Consider the following 21,916-nt stretch of genomic DNA (forward strand, 5'->3'; position numbering starts at 1 on the left):
ATGGAACGTGGTGGGGGGCGGAGTTCCGGCACCTTTTTGCAGGGGCCCCTCCCCTTCAGAGGCATTCCAGGAGGGGGAAGCAAAACAGAGGCAGAGTAGACAGGCACAGGATTGGACTCTAAGGCTGCCATCCTATCCACAGTAAGCCCCATTCACTAAAGTGGACTTTTGAGTAGACATGCATAGGATTGGGCTCTTAGGCTGCAATCCTAGGCACTTTCCTGGGAGTAAGCTCCATTGACTAGAACGAGACTTACTTCAGAGTAGACATACCTAGGATTGGGCTCTTAATCCTGGCAGAGATATATATCTGCACCCATTTTCACATGCTAAGGGCAGGTGAAAAGGGATTCTACGTGTGTACAACATGCTGCCCAGCCTTGCCAGAGATCTTCCTCGTCCTTCCCCCACAAGCATGCCCTCCACCAGCCAGTGTTTGCAGCTCCTCTCCAGCAATGCAAAGCGGCTGCTCAGGGCAGCAGAGAACATACAATTGCATGCTAAGCGCCTTCCCCAAGACACAGAGTATTCTGATACCTGAATTAAACCATATTAATCACTTGTTTGCAAAAGTAGCTGTTTCTGTGTGCACCTAAGGACCCCTCTCATGTAAGAATTCCTTTTTTGTTCTTACTCCCACAGTTACTTAGAGTAATTTTACTACATAGAACTCATGTAAGCCATTTTTCGGAATCCATTCACTGTTTCCTCTGCTCGAAGTAGTGCCACACTACATACTACACGCTACAAGTGCACCTGTACAGTATTTTTCCCCATGTGTAGAAAAAATAGCTAGAGGGAAGGGGATGTGGAGATTGACAGCCCAATCCTATGCATGTCTACTCAGAAGTAAGTTCATCTTTAGGGGGGAAGCACATAAAAAATATTTTATTTCTCCAATTAAAAAATGGTTTATAAATAAATAAATAAATAAATAAATGAAAGATTAACAAGTTGTGAGTTACTGCACCTTTTTTTCCACAAAAAAAGCACTGCATAACTGTATTTGCCCCATTGTGTACTTTTTAAAGCTGTACCTTTTTTGAGATGGAGCAACCAGAACTCTATCCACTATTCTAATTATGACCATGATATAGATTTACATAATGACATTATAATATTTGCCATTGTATTCCTAACAATTCTTTATCCTGAGTTTACCTCTTTTGCATCTGCAGCATGCTGAGTTGATGTATGACCCAATGAATGAAGCTACATTTCATGCTATATCTTTTTTTTTTTAAGATATTCTTCGTGAATTCAATCCACGTCTCTTGGGCTTTTCTACTGGCAAAGGATCACAGGACAAAGCCAATGCCTACCTGAACCAAGCTGTGGCAGGAGCACGTGCTGAGTAAGAATAGATGTTGGAAGGCCTTCTCTATGTATGTACAGTATATGTAAAAAGGGCTTTTGCAGCTATGTTACAGCTTTTGGCCTTCTCTTTAGTGGTGCTATCACAAATGAGAGTTTGAAAAGGATGCAATCCCCTTATCCTGAAGCATCAAATCCTCTTGGCTTTCTGCACTTGCTCCCGGTGTGGAAGGGATTGTCACTCCCGAATTGGCCTTTTCAACCACACTAGACGCTGTTCCAGAACCACCTTTCAGAGCGCGATACCATAGTCTTTCGAGACTGAAGGTTGCCATAGTCTATATTTTGAGCTGAGCAAAGGCTAAAGAGCTAGCAACATTGTCTCCACTTACTGACTCTTACTCAGGCCAGCTAGATGTGAAACATAAGGCCTACAGGCCAAATGTGGCCCCCAGAAGCAATTCATTAGGCCCTTTTATAATTTGGCTCTCCCAGCGTAATAATTGGGCTCTCTCATAACTTGAAGTAACGAACATGATTTGCCCATTTTCTCTTCTATCATTTGCAGTTCATGAGTTTGTATGTGAGGATAAAGTGCTTATTTTTGGCCCGTCATCTGCTTAATGATGTCACTTCCAGGGAACTATGCTACATTGAAAAAGCTTTTTACCTCATCAATACTTGAAGATGGAGACAAAAAGGAGTAGGGATAGTTTTGTTTCAAATTAGGTCAGGCTCAGTTACAAAGGAGTCAATTAAAAAAAACCAAACACTTCTCTTAAGCTTCTCTGAAGCTTTAGACTTCAGAGAACACTTCTCTCAAAGCTTCTCTGAAGCTTTTTTTCAGTGAATGAGAGCTCAAGCCAAATAAAATTATAGTTTGCCATGAAACCAAAGCAGAACTGAACCACGAAACAGCAAAAGCAGTAGCTGCTTTAAAATAAATGATTCAAAAATCATGCTCTCCATTTCCAATTGTAGGCTTAAAGTGTGTTTCCTTTTTTTATAACCCTGTTGTATATATTTTGTACATGAACAGTGAAGAGACTATTTAAAAAAAATTTTTTTAACTGTGATCTTTGTATTCACTTTGCAGAGTTACACAGCAGGCTAAAGAGTTTGATGTTATTTTGCATGAAGTGGATCTAAATCAGTTCAAAGTGTCAGGAATTGGTTACTGAATCACCTTTTCAAATTAGCATCTGAATGGAATTACTCCACTCTCTATGAATGTATTGGAGAGTTAAAATATACTGTATTGGGGGACCTGAACCACAACTGAACCCTAATTGTTACTGGTTTGACTTCCTGTCAGTTTTCTCTGTTGTAAAGAAGTGGGATGCTTTTAGTTCCCCTGGTCTCCCACCTAACACCACCTCATTTCAAGCACTGTGGAGCCCAGTGATTTTCAACCTTTTTCATTTCATGGCACCCTGGCAAGGCCCTAAAATGGTCAAGGCACACCATCAGTTTTTTGACAATTCGATAAGGCATGCTGTGCTGCCAGCTAGGGTCTCATATCCTCTAGGGCCGCTTTCCCAAATTCCCACTTTCCCTAATAAATGTCCCTTTCCCAAATTGCCGAAGAACACCTGGGGACCGTTCATGGCACAGCAGTGCCATGGCACAGTGGTTGAAAATGGCTGGTGTGGATACTTGGTGCAGGCCAGCAGCATTGGGGGGTGGGGGAGGATGTTGCACAAAGAATGAACATGTAGGTAAGAAGCTTTTGAATATTGCTGCTTTCATTTGGAGCATCTCTGCAGAGACACATTTTCAGCATGGTTCTCTTGGCTCAGGGTAGCAACATCTGAAGTGACACTAAGATTGTCAGTCTTTTTTAAATGCATGTAGCCCTGTGCAGTTTTGCTATGGGTTTAGTTTCCTTCTTTTTAAATGGTACTTAGCTCTAGCACTTTCATCCATGGAAGATAAGGGGACTTTTGTGTTTAGAAAGAGAGTGATCTCTCATGTGTCATTTACCATTTGTACTATATATGTCGTTTCCACATAATAACAGTAATTTTTACCAGGGTGATAACAGACAATAACAGAGTGCAGGTGCTCCCCCTGGCAGTTATCATCATTGTAGCTTTTTGAAAGTCATTATCTCTGTTGGCAGAGTCCTTGCAGTTATCTGGTCACTGGTACACAATAACATGCATCAAGGCTTTTTTCCTCTCCAAAGGTAGATTAATATTAATTTATAAAACAATTCTTTCTGGCTCTTCTATTGAAGCTGCATCGTCCTCTTCCCTTGGCCTAACTCACTGCAATCCATCAGGACAAAACTTTGCACTCTGCAAATAATCATCCAAAATGTCAGCCCACTGTTTTCTCTCCCTGTCACTTTGGTGATCTCCAGGGTTTAAGGGCCCTCCCAAGAAGCCCTTCTATTAGGTGCTGCCACCACTGGCACAGCACTGAGAAGAGACCTCTGAAGGAGCCCCAGTCCTTCCAGGGAGACCCAATCCTCACTGCCACAAGAAAAGCAGATGTGGCTTCTGCTGTTCCTCCACAGTAGCAACATGGCGGCAGTCAGGGCCAGAGGTCAGGGGTGGGCACTATTGCACTATACTTGGCCACATTCTCTATTTGTCTACAAGTGCCGGAAAAGTTCTCCTCGAAGTAAGACACATACCAACTTCTGTGGGTGTTATCATCCAAATAGCAACAGCTATATCAGATAAAGGTCAATACAAGGTACAGCTGCCATGCCTGTGGTGATCTCAATCACCCTTGTAGCTGTAACTGTGCTGTAAACCACAGAAGTACTCCTTTGATAGCATGAATATTATAGGCAAGAAACAGGCTGTAATCTGCTTTATCTGACACTCAGGCCCCAGCTGGTGTATTCTGCCTATTTTGGGTCACTGAGTTTTAAGAAGGATGCCAAGAAACAAGAGAAAGTTCAGAAGACGGCCACAGAATAGATATAATAAAGAATATTAAGACATAGAATATATGAGAAAAGAACTAGGATTTAGCATGGAGGCAATTAAAGTGGAAATGGTAGCAATTTTCAAGAATTCATACAGTTATTATGAATGGCTCTTCACTAGGGAGGAACAAGAATCAATGGGGTTGGGTTATCACAGAGTAGATTCAAAGAGGTTTTCAGGGGTAGAAAACTGAAACTGAAATGGAAAAAATGTTTAAGCAAACCAATGCCATAGAAGCTCTTCTCTCGGAACTCTTGAAAGAGACAGCATGAGAATATGTCAGGGATGCTTTAAGAGAATTCTTACCACCCAAGGAGTCTAGATAACCATTATTATCTGTCCCCATCCTACTGGATTATGATAATATGATAATATTTCGTGTCTACAGCTGACATGATTTAACCATGTGTTCAGCCCAATGGGAACTGAAGGTTGGGTGAGATACATCTATTTTCTGGGTTTTCTTTCTTCCCTGACCCAATCTAGTACTTCTGTATATTGCAGGGAAATTGTTTGCATGCACTTCTTGTGCTGTGTTCCCTCTGGAATCCTGCAGCAACTCACTGTGGGATCTACTATACACCGAAAAGCAAAACACCCCTGTGTTCCTCATTTGGAAAAATGCACAGGATCATGCTGTGTGCAGACAGATTAACAACACACACATTGCCAGAACATATATGCAAATACATTTCCACCAACACAAGGTGTAATATTGAAACAGGCACAGTGATGCATATTGATGTGATGCATATTGCAACAAAGCACACTGTCTTCTCAGACTAGCTATTTGAATATCAAGGCAGATTTAAATATGCATTCACATTAGAGCACTATTCAGCTTCTTTTTTTCCTGTACAGTCATCTGTGGATTGAGCGCTGTGTCATTTGAATTAATTTCTCTGCTCCTGCATTCTTTGAAATGATACAACACATTGGCATGTTCCTTTGAAAAATTTTAATCAGTTTTCCTTCCATATGTTTAGGAATGTCCCAACTCAGGCCCGAAGACTAATAGACTTGATGAAGACAGATTCTGTAAGTTTCTGCTGACGTGAGGGTTTTTAAAAGTAGGCTGCAGCACCAAATAGAGATGGGAAAATGTACAAGAGATGGAAAAATGAGATTCAGATTTTTTAGGGTAGAGGTTTGCTACCCTTTGTGTCCACTGGTCCTCCATTGAAGCATCACCACCGCATGTTTTCTGAGTATGACTTTGTAAAAGTACAACAAATGCACCTGCATTTCGTTAACACTACTGGTGGTTCAAAATTGGCAGCAACAGCGACAACACTGTGTACCAAGGGGGCAGCAAAGAGGTGCAGTTGGGGAAGATCTAAATTCCTGAATCTGTCTGGGGATTCATCTAAAAGACCTCAGTTGGTCAGCTTTGGCAAACTAACATATAACTTCTGATAACCCAGCAGGACACATCAGGAAACAAGATCTGGAAGGGCAGCAGTAAATTGATCAACTGCAAGACTGACAGCTCGATCCTGTCTAACTCCCCTGGCACCAATGTGGCACGTGCTGCATCCTGCAGGAGAGTTTTGAGCCATAAAGTCCTCCTCAAGATAAGGGAACATTTGTCCCTGGGGTAGGCTTTTGCTGCCTTGCTGTGTCTACTTGAACCTGTGCCAACTATTTGGCACAGTCCGAGTGGACCTGGGAAGATGGATTGAGGCCAGGGAAGGAGGAAAGGACATTGGCAGAACTACTGCCACTGATACTACTCCCTTCCCAGCATCAATCTGCCCTGCGCTGGTCTCCACTCTGTTCCTCCCACCCCCACCCCCACTGATGTGCAGCACAATAATATCTCGCGCTGGAACAGGCAGACCAGGAGGCCTGTATCCAGCACAAGATTGGGGCCAGAAGTAGCTCGGCTGGAGGCAAGGGGAAACTCTTCCCCTTAACCCCAGGTAAGCCACCACAGCCCCAATAAGTCTCCTCAGACTTGTGCCACCTCAGCCGCTGTGCACTGCTCAGGGAATGAGCTTGGGATCCAGCATAACAGCCGGGTCCTAACCCTGCCTCCTGCTCCCCACCTACCTGCTTCCAGAACCACCCTCCACCCGCCCTTCCCCTGTCCTAGAACACCTTCCTCCCGTCCTCCCGTCTCCTCCCTGCCCTCCCCAGACCCCTACCTTGCACAAGCCGCCATGAAGCCTGGATGTAGCCTCTGTGCTACAGCACACCTCCGTGCACTGGCGCAGCTTGCTCCCAAGGAGGTGCAAACGTGCTTTTTATGGCGCAGGGTTAGGATTGTGCCTTTAGTGGCCACTCACCTCTTAAGGAACATCATGCAGCTTCTAACATCTGAAACACATGTTCTGGGGATACAAAGGCCCAGTAGGATTGGACTATAAGAACTGTGGCTGTAATGTATGCTTCAACACCTAACTATTTAGCAAAATGCAGGATATGTAGATGTAGCAAAATGCTACAGAGTTGTATTGGTTTCATACCAGTTTAACTAATATGGCTTTCCTCAAAGAATCTTGCAAACGATAGTTTGGTAAGAAATCTGAGCATTCTGTTCAAGGTTCTTAGTTCCCTTCAAAGAATGGCAATTCCCAGAGAAAAATGATTACTAAATCTGTTGTGAAGACATGCCCTATGTGTTAGTAACTCAACTGGGCAATGCCTTAGGCCAATCAAGAGGAACACAGCATCATTCCATGCTAGCTTTATAGCTGCTAGGTGCAGTTATGCAAAACATTCATGTACGTTACAAAGAAGTTAATGCACAAACAGAACCCTGTGTTCTTGTATCTAGCCTGGAAGATAATTGGGGCCACTTCAAAGGTTGTAATTAAACATGTATCTTAATCCTCCTGCCTCAAAATGCATGTTCGTGTCACTTAGGTACGCTACAAAGTAATTTGGTGGACTGCCTATGCTCCCAGTATGGTCATTCTGGCCATGAGAAGCTTTCCAGTGACTCAGAGGCCTTGCAACCTGTCTTTGTGCAACAGGAAGCGTCAGGGCTTGAATTTAAGACCTTATATTTGCAAAACAGATCTCCTATTATTGAGCTGTAACTTTTTAATATAGATAAGCATGCATACCCGTTCTTGTGATGATGATGTGCATTTGGCATGATTCTTAAGACAGAAATTACAATGGTTAGTTATGTGCCATCTGATGGTAAGTTATGTGGCTGTCACTAAATACGGTGCTGACACTATAGTTGCACTAGTGCTTTGTACCAATTGTTTTTGAGATCAGCCCTGCAGATTCACCTGTGATTGTTGTTTGACATAATCATGTCACACATTAAGGCCTCACTTGGGATTGCTGCCCTGGTTGCCTTGGTTCTGGCCGAATCCCAAAGAAAAAAGCCAACCATGCCCTTGAAAGAGCAATTTAATTAATCCTCTAGAGCAGGGGTGTCCAGACTTTTTGGCAGGAGGGCCACATCATCTCTCTGACACTGTGTTGGGGGCCGGGAATAAAAAAGAATTAATTTACATTTGAAATTTGAATAAATTTACATATATTTACATAAATGAATATATTAGAGATGGAACTTATATGAATGAATGAAGGTCTTGCAATAGCTGAAGGCTTATAAAAGTCCTTACGCAAAGCAAGACCGGCCTTTCCTTCACTGCTGCTGCAGCATCACAGTCATGAAACAGCAAGCAGTGGAGGGATCCCTCATTCACAGTTCATGCGAGAGGTCAAACTGTCGCCCTTACACTGAGAACAGTTGCACTGGGCCAGCATGGGCTCCAGTAAGTCTCCGGAGGGCCAGATTCTCATTGGAAACTGGGGGCTAATCGCAGGCCAGATTGGGAGTCATCAAGGGCCACAAGTGGCCCCCGGGCCGGGGTTTGGGCATCCTTGCTCTAGAGGCTCAATAATTTTTTTTCTTCTTTTTTTCATTATTTCTCTTCTTTATTCCCATGAATGCAGAAAATAAATTTCCAGGAAGACTGGAAGCTCATAACACTTTTCATAGGAGGAAATGACTTGTGCAAACATTGTGAGGATCCTGTAAGTTTCTAAATATTTCAAAACCATGCCTGACTTGTCATTTAAAAATATTTGTTTTCCTGGCTGTTATCCAATCTGTACCTGAAAAAGCTGATCCATACACAATTAGTGGCACACAACCACCTAATCAGAAACTCTGTCCTAGAATGTCCATATTCATAGAAACCAATAGTGCCATTGCCTGTACTTACCATCTCTGTCTTTCTGGCAAGGGTTACACTGGAGATTTCTGAAATTTCTGTGAGATGGTAAACTAGAAATGTCTCTGGTTGTGTCTATCAAATCACTTTCTCTGGAACTGGTCCAATGAAGCCACTGATTTAAGGATTGCATCCATTGCTACATATTTCAGAGTGTGCAAAGGTGATATATAGTGAGTCAATGTCAGATGGGTACAGTAATGAGCAGCATGCACTCGTGTCTCAGTCTCCATGCTAGACCTAGAGGTCATTTACCCTGAAGCTGAGATAATGTAAAATTGTATTCTTGAGAACTCCCATTGGTTTATGGTTGCTACTTCACTGTAAAGATAACTTTCTGTTGATAAAGTCAAAAAGTTAGATAGCTGATCAAAATTAGGTAGCTAATCAACAGATAGCTGATGAAAAAGTTAGACAGCTGATCAAAAGCTGACCAGGCACTGGATACATGCCATGACAGTTTGGCTTCAACAGATCTGAATATCTTACCACTTCTCTTATGTGCCATTACAAATGTTCAGATCAGCCATGCACACTCTGTTAAAAGTACCATATATGCACCGGGATAGCATATCAAGTGCACAAAGAAAGATGCTATCTTTGGCAGCTCAACAGTTGTGAAACTCTTTCTCTTGATGTTCTCACTGAAGGTGGCACATTTTTCAAAAGTATCATTATAGTTTTATTTTGGGGCTTTTGATTTTTGGTAGTTGGAGGCTTGTAATTGTGTAACATATGGGTAACTTGAATATGATGCTGTTCGTAATAGTAATTATTTCTTTGTTTAGATCTGTATGAGCATGAATCCCCAGCCCTTGCATGTTCAAGGGCTTCCTCATTCATTTTGGTGCATGAGCCAACTCAATGAACATGTTCTACAAAGCTGCCCAAAGGCAATTAAATAAATGGGAAGGTCAGCACTTGGAACTCTGTATGCCTATAGAGTGTACATAAAACTTTACTCAGTCTTTAGTTAGGTTTTTAATGTACCTTTATCCACCTTCAAGACTGAGTAGACTAAGGATGCAATCCTAACCCCTTATGTCAGTGCTTTCCAGCACTGGTATAGCAGTGCCAGTGAGTCATGTGCTGCATCCTGCAATTGGGTGTCACTCACAGAGGCCTCCTCAAAGTAAGGGAATGTTTGTTCCCTGACCTCAGAGCTGCATTGCCCTTATGTCAGTGCTTTCCAGCACTGACATAAGGGGTTAGGCTTGCACCCTAAAGGTCTAACAGCCCAATCCTAAGCGTGACTACTTGTGAACAATGGGGCTTACTCCCAGGAAAGTGTGTATAGAATTGAACCCTAAATTCCTTACTAAGACCCTGTTTTGGAGTCAACTCTATATGCCGGTTTGGCACTGTGATTCTAAATGTCTGCAGTGTGACATCATGTTATGAAGATGTGCTGCTGCATTCATAGTTGGAACAACCAGTCCCATTATTGCCACAGCAAATCTCAGGGTTACTTCTCCCAAGATGCTTTATATTCTCTTCCCTGAATGCAAAAGGCATGTTTGTTATATCAGTTATGCACATTTGTATCTATTCCAGTTGTTCCCTTTCAAATAGGCATGAATTGTGAAATTAACTAGGACAGTGGTTCTCAAACTTTTAGTACTGGGACCCACTTTTTAGAGTGAGTAGCTGTCAGGATCCACCAGAAGTGATATCATGACTGGAAGTGACATCATCAAGCAGGAAAAAATTTTTAACAATTCTGGGCTGCAATCCTACCCACACTTACCCAGGAATAAGTCCCATTTACTATCATTGTTAAAAGCATATACAGAGTAGCCTGTTAAAAGTTCAGATCTGTAACATTTCCCCAATGCAGTCACATGTCATGGTAGCATCAAGTCTAATATATTAAAAATAAATATTGAAATGAATGGGGACCCACCTGAAATTGACTCACAACCCACCTAGTAGGTCCCGAGCCACAGTTTCAGAAACACTGAACTAGGAAATAACTGAAACAGACTATAAGGTGGTCATTGTGCACAAGGCTCACTGCTTTCCTTCCCACAGGTACGTTTTTCTCCAGAAAGTTTTGCCAGCAATATCCAGACAGCACTGGACATACTGCATAAAGAGGTATTGAAGAAAACTTTGCCGCTTGGGCTATAGGAAGACGTAAGAGTGGGGGGGGGGGTTGTTTAAGATAAATGAGAAGTAGACAGCCAAAACTATATGACAAAAATACAGCAGAACAAAGGTACATTCCAGCAAAGTCACTTCAAAAGTTTGCCCAAACAGTGATCCTCATTGCCCTTCCAAATAGAACAACATTGTGTTGTGGAGGAGGTTTGTACATAGCAAGTCTGAATTTGGTGCAGGGTTTTTCCTATGGTGAGTGCCCAATTTTGTGCATCTGGGTGCCCATCTCCTTTGTGATAATGCGTAATGATCTCAAACCACTTTGAAAAGCAGCCTTTCTTATTCTTAGATAGGAAACTTCTCCCTGCAGGAACATCAAATCTATGCAATGCATAGAATATTCCCTTCTACTATGAATAAGGATTCAGCATTGATAATCTTCCTCCCTGTGAATTCAGTAACACTTACGAGTTTAAGAACTACTCAAGCAAGAGCTTTTCAGTCTCACTTAGGGAATGAAAGAATATGGACCTAGCAAGAGACTTGAGCAACAGTGAAATTACAACCTTTACTTTCCACAGAGAGCAGAGAGTAACAATGGGCTGCAATTTAAGAATCCCTGAGAATGAAATCAGACACTCTGCACAGTATTGTGCATGGTACAGATTGAATCAGTGGACAGTGTATGTGTTATATTTACAGCAGCTAAGTTGTGAAGCTGGCACTGCCCATTTTGTTTAACATTTACCTCCTGCAGGTCCCTCGAATATTTGTGAACCTGGCAACAATCCTTCACATAACGTCTCTGAGGAAATTATACCTGGACAACAGAGTTTCCTGCCCAAGACTGATCATGAGGTTTGAAATTAATTTACATTTCAGCTCTTGTAGCAGCTCAGGAAAAACTGCAAGGTATCTTCATAGTCCAACAGAAAGTTAGGGAGTTGCTTTTAGTAATCCAGATAGCTACATTGTGCTCATGTACACAGGTGTTCTCAGTAAATGTGCTCATACAAGTTTGGAGCACACACCTACACATCAGCTGTGGCACATGCACTTTAGAATTATGTCAGACAAATGTTAGAAATGTTAGAAGTTTTTGATTCTTTTTGTCTTTTATGGTTGCCTCACAAAATGGCATCCAAAACAGAAAGCTCAGTCATTAGTCTGAGCAAGTCCTTTAAAAATGTCTGGAATGGTAAGATGAAATGCTACTGGATATTCCACTGTTTGTTAGCACATAATTTATCTCATGAGAATAACATTTGCTTTTTAAAAAGAATCAGAGGCCTGGTTCACAAAAGGATCTAATATAGAGCCTACACGGAATAATAAAGCAGGGTCCTGAACATTCTTAAAAATGTATCCCCCTGCCTATGGCCCATTTGAGGCCTACACATACAATGCTGGAGTCTTCAATGTGTGCCTGAGCAGTCAAGGAATCTCTGGAATGAAATTTCCATATCCCTGAAGATTTCCATGTCTCTTCACCTTGTTGGAGGCAAAGCTTGCTGTTTTGTCTTGACTGTGAAATTATGTTTCATGCTTCCTTTGATAACTGGTATCAGAAACTATAGTTTGCTCCCAGTGTCTAATTCCAGCTTTTAAGGGTAAGCACAAACCATCATCTGCTAGTTCAAATGAAATGGCAAACTATGTTTTGCATTAAACCAGGAAGAGGAGGCAGGGGTTGCCTGAACATCAGGAAGGGAAGGAAGGAGCATGTGAGCCCAAGTGTCCTTGACTGTTCAGGTAACACTAAACCATGTTTTGGAACAAATTCCAGGAGAAGAGATTTGATGCTCTTGGTTCCCAGCTGTAGAAGAAAGGAAACAGTACTTGTTTGGAGCTCATCTTGGATTTTAGTTCTTAATGAAAAACAACCTGTGTGTAGAGAAATTAGTTAAAGCTGAAAATAATTCTGGGGTGCAGGGTGCCTGAGATGCATGTTAAATTTTATGACCTGGTAAATTGATATGGCAGTAATGTCAACACACATGCAAAACCACCATAAATCACTATATACTTTGGCTTGAAGTCAACTTGATTACTCTTCCTGCCTCTCTATCCTCTAAATCAGCCATTCTCAATCTTTTTGTGGCTACAGCCCCTAAGAAGTCCTTCTCAGGTTCTAGGCCACTTCACCAAACAAGGATACAACACAAACAGATAAACATAAAATTCCCCTTCTCAAAGATTTCAGTCTGTGGCCCCATTCAGATGTGCCAGGGCTCCCCAGGGGGGCATATGGGTCCCATTGAGAATGGCAGCCCTAAATGTTGCACAATATGAATCAGGGCATTTGGGAAAAGGTTGTAAATATATTGAGATAATCATTTTTTTTAAGGGATCAGAGAAACTCATCTCTAATTTTTAATTTTTCATCCCAACCATTGGCTAGTTATTTGATTTGTTTAAAGGAGAAATCGCAAGGGAAACAGAGCATGATTAGTATACCAGTGAAACTGCAGTCTTTTGGAACAGAAGAAATGTTTTGCATTCATCATAAGGTAGTCCCCGCTACACTCAGGAAGAAGCTTGGGTTGTCCACTGTATATTGAGAAAATAGCAGCAAACTTGAATGGATGCCCATCTTCAGATTTAACAAAACAAGCACTTTTTACCCAACTGGAAACTGTATTGGCTGAAAATCCTGTAGGAGCAGAATTATGAGTATTGCCCCTGTTCCCAACCTGCACACATTCATCAGCAACATGTGCAGAGTCTTTACATGAAACATGCACACTAAACCAATGAAAGTATGGTGATTGGGACCATGGACAGCAGACATTATCATGCACCCCTTTCATACCTCAGCCCACACTGTGTCTGACAATGGGCTATAGATTATCAGGTTTCCTAAAAGCCAGGCTTTCTGACTTAGAAGCCTTGTCTCCCAATCCCAAATGTGTAAGAGTGAGTTATGGCTACTTGGTGGTGAATGACTCTGGTCATGCTCAGTGTGACTCCATTTATTTCTTGGCTTAACTTTTTCCATAATTCAGATTGGAAAAAAAGGGATAATAGGACCCCTTGAGAGTACCACATATATAGAAAAAGCCCAATACCATTGTTTATAATTTTATGTGGAATCTGGGTATATTCAGTTTCTGAGAAAAGAAGCAACCTCCCTCCTAATGCCAGAATTTATTTCTAAGCAGTTTAACATGCTCTTCCATCTACATTTCTAAAAGATAACCAGAGTGGCTTACAAAAGTTTAAAATGGAACAATAAAAAGCATGCTACCATTCAGCACACTGCAGCCAATTCACAAAGAGGAATCAAAGGCCAACTGAGTTAAAATTATCTTCACCGCCCATCTAAAAGCTAGTAATAATGAAACCAGGAGGGCTTTGCAGAGTCCAGGCACTGCAATGGAAAAGGCCCTGGCCTTCATGCTTGTCCTCTGCACCTTTAGTGCATAGAGCAGGACTTCCAATGTGGCTGTTAGTTTGGGGCACATTCATGTCAAGAGGATTCCAACACAACTTTCCAATTCTGGAGAGAGACAGGCATCTTTCTCCATCATTCTCAGTAATTGGGGAGACAGTAGGCTTGATGTGCCCTGATGTGCAAAGGGAGATGGAAGGTTAGTGCATTAACTCTTTCTTTGTTATGAGGCTGCCTTGGAAAGGACATCAGTTACCTTTTCTGCCATCCAGAGTAGTACTCTATTCCTTCTCATAGACTGCAAGCTGTCCTGCTGACAATAATTTGTATTAGTATATCCCCCGACAGCAATGTAATTTGCTATGAGATAATACATTCAAGTCATCCTGCAATGGTAGTTACAGCTAGGAAAAGCAAGTCCATTTACTCCTATAGACCCGTGGTGTAGTTTAAATACTACTGCTTCAGATCTCCCCAACTTTTCTTATGCTTAATAGAAGAGAGAAGGATGTCCAATCAATTTAAAGAATGTATGCCTTTTTAATTTTTTTGCCTTGTCTAGGGGCCTTTGCCCTTGTGTTTTGAACCCTGATGATAACTCCACTGAACTTGAGATGCTGGAATCCTTTAACAGAAGATATCAGGTAAGGAAAGTAAAAATAGTCTAAATTTATTTATTGCATTTGTTTACTTGAGGCATTTATATTCCACCATCTCAACTTAAAATGCATTCAAGATATAATAAGTATCTAATCTATGGAGCTCTATAGAAATACTTAAAGGACAGAGAAGGCAAGACTGCCAGGTGACCTTCACAAAGTTATGCTAAGTGAAAGTTCTGAGTTCTAAATTATTTATCCATGTGTCATATTATGTGGTAGTATTTTCTGAATAAATTTATACCTGAATGTTTAAACACAAGTAGAAACAGGATGAGGCACATCATGCAGAAGCATATTTGGATAGGCAATTTAAATAATTTTAAAGTGTCAGATTCACATTTCCTCTCCACCCTTACCCACATTGGATTCAAATACTTCTCTGCAGTGTTAAGAATCCATACATAATGGTTTCTTGAACCAATGGCTGGAAGCTGGCTATTCATTGGCTACAAAAAGTGGATGAGTGGCAAAATTCTATAAGGATTCAGGTTTCTTCTTAATGATTCACATTGGTAAGCAAATATGTAAAAGCCAGGCCTGCTGAGACTTGTGAAGCCAGGATTGAAAGGACATTGCTGGGGGTTCTAGGGTAAAGTCTTGCAGTGGACTCCTCCTGCCTATTCCTTGATGGCAGCTTGGGTACTTCCTCTGCCAGTGGCACAAAAGATACAACAAGTCTGGGCAGTTGGGCAGTTGGGCCATACTGGGGATGGATCCTTGATCAGTGCTCAACTTGGCTGACCCTTTAGGTCACCCCTGTCTGTTCCTCTTGATATATTTCAGCAGGAATCTTTTGCTTTTTTGAGGGGGGGGGGAGGTGAAGTTGTGTTAGTTTGCTTGCTCAAAGAAGGAACTTAACCATAACCCTTCCTACTTTTCCTGCAAATACAAGTACTCAATTTACATGCGGCTCAACCTATAGAATTTAGTTTTTTATATAAAGGTTGGGCTGCTGAAGAAGTGTCACCTACGCTCACTGCTCACTTCACTCTGAAAGCTGGGGTCATGTCTAGTGCACCCTGCATTTCCTCTCTCATTTAAAGAGTCTGAGTGGAGGAAGGAGCAGGATTGTTGTGCCCTGAGAATTGGAGCACAGCACTATCTCCCCTTCCTCTACACTTTTCTTCTTTTCGCTTTCTGCTGAAAATGTGTAGGAAGGACAAATATACTTGAAAAGACAGAGGTGCAGTCATGTGCTCCATAATTAGGTGACCTGGTTAGAGGCAAATTAGGGTGGAGGAAGGATTCAGGAAGGACACTGTCTTTGGGATTTGAAATATGGTTCAGTGGGACAGAACAAAGGCCCCATGGGTGCAAGGCAGCAGTCATGGAGGGAAACAGGGTTAGAGCAGCCTGAAAAGCTGCTGTCATCTCAAAAGATACAATTAAGAATAAAATACCTCTTTATTGAGAATTCTGGGCACATAGAACTCAGTAGTATGTGAGAGTTGGTGTAGTCCCATTTAACCACCTATAGAAACCTGTATTTATCAGGAATCTGTGGGGGAAATGGCAGTTTTGATCTGAAAAACCATGCAGGGAAAATGGTTTAGAAACTATCCTTCCCTCTGCTTAACGACCACCACCACCACCACCACACAAAACTTGCAACCTCCTGCAGCTGTATTTCAGTGTGTTTTTAAATTTAAAAAAAACCCCAGGATATCTGAACAATGAAACTTGGCCCTCAGTATCCTTGGCTTTGATTTCATTTTGGCCATGAACTAATTAGGTAACCTCTAGTAATCCTCATTCATTCATTCATTCATTCATTCATTCATTAGAAACAGTTGTTCTAACCATTAACTGTGTTAATCACGTCTGCCTCAAGGACAGACGAAAAGAAATGAGTTACTAACTTCCAATTTATGAACACTTCCCTGCCTAGTCATCCTGAGGAGTTGGCTCCTTGCTTCAGGCAAATGGCTGTTTGCAAGCCTGGTTGAATAATGCCTTATTTGTAAGGGGCTGTTGTAAGGAACACTGATGTATATGAAACATTTTGAACCCCCCAAAGTAGAATTGTTCTGGGGCATCTACTACCAGGCATAGTCTGGCCCTGCATATGCATCACTTTGAGGCTTTTTGGCAGAGTCCTGAGTGAACCAAGGGAAAGACTTACACAAAATCAATGACTCTGGTTTTTATTTTGTTAGGAAGAAACTCATCGCTTAGTCAACAGTGGAAGGTATGACACAAGGGAAGATTTCACAGTGGTTGTGCAACCCTTTTTGGAAGATGTGAGCATGCCTGAAACTCAGGTAAAATGCAGCATTGCATATTTTCAAATGTGCTGAATTTTCACTCAAGTTAAGACCTATTTTCCATACGTTTGCTTTAACTGCTCGGGTTCATGTCCTTGTTTCCAAACTCTAGAGTTCGTCTTAGCTAGAAGACAAATGTCTGTGCATATATTTTCAGATAGCTACAAATCATAGTAATAGTGAATACTGTCATCACATAATCTTGGATTATATTCTCTAGATATTTCCTGCTCACAGTTTGCAGTATTCTGAGTTTATGAATTAAAACAGTCCATAAGAATAATTTTGTCCTGCATTCTGCTGGGAAATAACAGAAATCAACAGTAGAGAATCTCTTTCCCTTTCATTTCCTCCCAGTTTATGACTGCCAGGGTTTAATGAATTTCTATTTAGAGAAATGTAGAAGAGATATTTATGGCCCAATCCTATCCCCCACTCCCACCAGTGTAATTAGTGTTGTGTCTGTCATGAAGCAGCCTCTGCCAACATCCACAGTGGACCCACCAGTGGGGAGGTCACAGTGGCTTTCCGCATGCTGGTGGGCCCAGATACCCATGGGAACAGATAAGCCCATGCAGGGGGTTGGAGGGAGGCAGGAGGAGGAAGGGGAAGGGGAGATGAGGGTGGAATGGGGCAGTGATGGGGACAGGGAGGAGGGTGGATCAGGCCCAGGAGGGAGCTGGGATCAGTGGTGACAGCACATACCTGATCCCAGGCCTGATCTGCCTGCATAGGACAGTGTGGACCTGCACCAGCAATTGAACTGTCATAGGTTCAAGTTGCCCCAAAGCAGCTGCTGAGGCTTACTTTGAGGCTGGGGGCTAAATGTTCCCTAAGCCCAAGGAGATCTCTGGCAGCCTAAAATTCCCCACAAAATGCAGTGGAAGGTTCATCAGCACTGCTGCATCTCCGCATGGGGATTTCCACATGGGCTGTTAATCTGGGTCTAAGTCAGTAAGTGGCATTCTGTCTTTCTTTGTGTTTTGACTCCACCCAGAGTCAGGTGGTAATTAAATCAGGTGTAATGTTGGGAGAACTATGGTCAGAGCTCCTTTTTTAAAAATAGTAAAAAGCAGCTGTATGGGGAGGATGGTATTAAGGTGATTATAATACTTGGGGGGGGGGAGAAGATTCAATCTCTTTCCTGCTGCCTTTTTCCTATCTGAAATAGCCCTCCATAGGCTAGAACTTACAGGTACTAAGTGAATACTTCTACATTTCCTCTCGGATGCAAATAGGGCAGCTCTGAGGACCAACTTCAACTGAGAAAAGAGTGAAGAGGCAAAGGGTTAAAAAAAAGACAGCTATCCCAATATGGCAGAAATTATTTGGGCCCTTTAGTAGCTGCATTTCTACATTTTAAGGTTAGGAAATCTGACCACTGGTTTCCCAAATTGACATCCAGTTGGGACCTCTGACTGACGTACATAAGGATTTCATTGGGAAGAAGTATTGCAGTATGTTCACACAAGTTTAGTTCCAAACAGATACTGTTTAAACCTCCTGTTTCTTCTCTCAGAACGGGTTGCCTGATTCATCATTTTTTGCCCCAGACTGCTTTCACTTTCAGCAGAAGGCTCATTCCCAGGCTGCTCGGGCTCTGTGGAACAACATGGTAAGAGGATGCTAAAGACATAGAGAGCTGGTGTAGCACAGAGGTGAAGCAACTGAAGTGTGAACTTTCCCTTCAAATCTCGCCTTTGCCATGAACTCACCAGGTGGCCTTCAGCTAGCCAGTTCCTTTCAGCCTCAGCTTCCCATTTGGGGATAATAATACTCACATACCTTGCCAGTTTGTTGTATTATGATGCAATTCTTACACACGAAATTCTTTTGCGCATCCAGAAAGTGCTAAACCAATGTTAAGTGTTACTATTTTAAACATTTCTCAGTGCAATCCTTTGACTTCTTAAAATTTTTTAAAAGCATATGATTAGCACCAATATAGTAATTCAAGAAGTCCAGCCAATGAGCTTCAGTTCAGTAATGCTCCAGGCCCATTTGTAGATTAGGGTTCATTGGATCACTTTTCCTGTGATGGTTCAAATTGCATTTTAGTGGCAGAAGGGTGGTTGTATGTTTAAATGGTAACTTGGAGCTCAGCAGGGAGGGAAACAGCTTAATGAACTCTTGGTGCAAGCCGAAACCACCCAATTGGATTGAAGCAGTATCTATTTCCATCCTTTGGACAACAAACTGTAGAAAAAGCATGTATCATTAAAGCACTGTTGAAAATAGACTGAAGAAATTGTGTAGGTTTATAGAGGAACATTTGCAGTAATTTAAAAGTATAGAAACACAGAATGACCCTAATAAAAGATTCTTTCCAAGGTAATGTTAAGCTTTTGTGCCTGTACTACTACTAACTACTACTACTAACAAACAAACTACTTTGTTTGTTAACAAACAAACTACTACTACTACTACTACTACTACTACTACTACTACTACTACTGTAGTTTGCCAATGGACCAATGTGAAATAGTGATGCATTTTCCTCTGAGGCAACATATTTGTATTGATATGGTGTGGTAGAGGCCAGTATTCTAAAATCTGCCTCTGCAATCCTGTTTCTTACCACTTCCAGAAAGAGAATTGTAGCCTCCTTACCTCTGCTTACTGCTTCTTCAAGGCTGGGCATGGAGACTCTTGGGAGTCCCAAAGTCCTCCCTGCCTAAGCAATTTTGAAGCACTGGGCAGAGGAGATAAGGAGGTGGTGGCAATGGATGCAGAAGATTAACTCTACCTCCACCTCCTTATCTTCTCTGCTGTCTGTAGTTTTTCCAGAACAGGTCAGGTGAATGGCATATTGAAATGGATTAGGTACTGGCAATGGGGGTGGGGCAAATATGCTGCCACACTGGCCACAGGATTGCTGAGCTACAGAATATGTGCTTCTGATCTTGGCCACACATAGACAGAAATTTTGCAAATCTGACATTAACACTACTACCACTTTTATCCTATTCTCTGGTTCTAGAAATCAGGTTGGTGGCAGTGTGCCCCTTTACTTTTTGTGCCACTGTGCAGAGCCCGTCTGTAGCTGTGTGGCTACATCTCCGGACTCTAGGGAATGATGCCACATGTCCTTACTACACACCGAGCTGTGCAGCCATGCAGCTTAGGGAGAGCACTGGGGATTTATTTCCTCTTTCTTAACTGCAGTTTACACAATTATACCAATTCACTTCTAATACTTAGCATGATAAGAATCAAAGCTAAACAAAAGTCAAAGCTGAAAACCCCAGTACTGCATTGGTGAAGGGAACTGAGGTGCCCTAGGGTATCATCCAAACACATGTGGACACAGGATTCTCAAATGGGGAGTGGGCACACCCAGATGTAAATTCACAGTAAGGCCACAGATGAGTCAGCACATCCTCAGTCAGACCCAAGTTTGTTCAGAGTGCAGACAAAGCTTAGTGTGTAGACTTGGCCAAATTATTGTATATTGTACCATGTCCTGCCATAGTTTTTATATTACAAGCAAATGATTTAGCAGGATCAGATTATGTTTCTGTTGCAACCTATAACAGTTAATCCACAAATGTGCGATGGCTTCTCCCTTTCCCAGAAATTTATGCAGCTTATAATGTTTTTTGTTTTCCTATTTGTTCTCTCTGTCCTTCCTCTTTCTCTCCCCCTCCCCCATTTCATTCTCCTTTTGGTGCAGCTGGAACCTCTTGGCAATAAGACAAAAGCACAGGCACTTGAAGATGAGATAACTTGCAAATGTCCAACTCAGGTAAAGCTAATCTTTTTTAGGAATATATAACGCTGTTGGCAACCTTCAGTCTCGAAAGACTATGGTATTGCGCTCTGAATGGTGGTTCTGGAACAGCATCTAGTGTGGCTGAAAAGGCCAATTTGGGAGTGACAATCCCTTCCACACTGGGAGCAAGTGCAGTCTGTCCCTGGTCTGTCTCCCTGGCTATGGGCCTTCCTTCTTTGCCTCTTTGCCTCAGTCTGTTGGCCAAGTGTCTCTTCAAACTGGGATAGGCCATGCTGCACAGCCTGCCTCCAAGCGGGCCGCTCAGAGGCCAGGGTTTCCCACTTGTTGAGGTCCACTCCTAAGGCCTTCAGATCCCTCTTGCAGATGTCCTTGTATCGCAGCTGTGGTCTACCTGTAGGGCGCTTTCCTTGCACGAGTTCTCCATAGAGGAGATCCTTTGGGATCCGGCCATCATCCATTCTCACGACATGACCGAGCCAACGCAGGCGTCTGTTTCAGCAGTGCATACGTGCTAGGGATTCCAGCACGTTCCAGGACTGTATAACACACTGTTACAGTTATTAACTAGTGGATGCCCATCAAGGTTTGTCAGGCACAAATTAGTTCAGTTCCATCCTCCCTGTGCCTGTTGCAGAGACAAACTGATGTTGCCACCAGCCTGATTTTACTGTGGGGCCTATGATTGGCTGACATTATGCAAGGTGAAAAAGGAATGTCCCTCTGGAACCTGGCAAGTTTTTAGGGGGCACATATAGCAGTCCTTAAAGGCAGCCAAATGCTGCTGAAAACTGACTCGGGTTGAGCATGCTGTACCACTCAGCCTAGGGCTTGCAAAGATTTTTCTCTTTTTCAATGAAGTCAAGAAACCCAAGTTACTGCTGGCTGTAAAGGTGGTTTGATAAAGGATTGCACTGGGGGAGGAGAGAGAGAGAGACTTCTACTCCCCACTAGGGAGTTTATCTGTGCCATCTCTTGGGAATTGGAGAGGGAAAGGTGGCTTGTTGATGCAGAGTTCACAAGGGAGTGGTATTATCTCTCGCTCCCTCAGGGTGAGCTTTGACATCGCCTGCATTGTCAGTACTTAACTCCCAACAGAAAAGGGAATATGGAAGAGGCTTAAACTTGGGTAGTGAGGTTAGAGGAAATATGATGACATACCCCAAAGTAAGGCATAACCAAGCCACATCTACATTGCCTGCATAGGGGCTTTCTGGAGCACAGAAAGCTCTCTTGTGGCTTCCTTCACCTCTAAGCAGAGACTGACTTAGTGAATCATTGGGAGAAGCATTGGGGTTCTCACATTCCGTG

At 42.4% G+C, this 21,916-nt stretch overlaps 1 protein-coding gene across 1 annotated transcript in view; it reads left to right on the forward strand.

The window, feature by feature from the left end:
• PLB1 (phospholipase B1) overlaps window positions 1-21,916 on the forward strand; it is a 126,315-nt gene that overhangs the window by 43,786 nt on the left and 60,613 nt on the right. Inside the window, exons 20-28 of the mRNA XM_066623236.1 lie at window positions 1,246-1,354; window positions 5,243-5,294; window positions 8,178-8,258; window positions 10,490-10,555; window positions 11,316-11,416; window positions 14,512-14,593; window positions 16,768-16,872; window positions 18,395-18,490; window positions 20,549-20,620. Coding sequence (XP_066479333.1) covers window positions 1,246-1,354; window positions 5,243-5,294; window positions 8,178-8,258; window positions 10,490-10,555; window positions 11,316-11,416; window positions 14,512-14,593; window positions 16,768-16,872; window positions 18,395-18,490; window positions 20,549-20,620 — 764 coding nt within the window. The remainder of the gene's footprint in view (window positions 1-1,245; window positions 1,355-5,242; window positions 5,295-8,177; window positions 8,259-10,489; window positions 10,556-11,315; window positions 11,417-14,511; window positions 14,594-16,767; window positions 16,873-18,394; window positions 18,491-20,548; window positions 20,621-21,916) is intronic.

The sequence above is a fragment of the Tiliqua scincoides genome, chromosome 1 (assembly GCF_035046505.1).
Source record: "Tiliqua scincoides isolate rTilSci1 chromosome 1, rTilSci1.hap2, whole genome shotgun sequence".
In the NCBI taxonomy this organism is placed as follows: Eukaryota; Metazoa; Chordata; class Lepidosauria; order Squamata; family Scincidae; genus Tiliqua; species Tiliqua scincoides.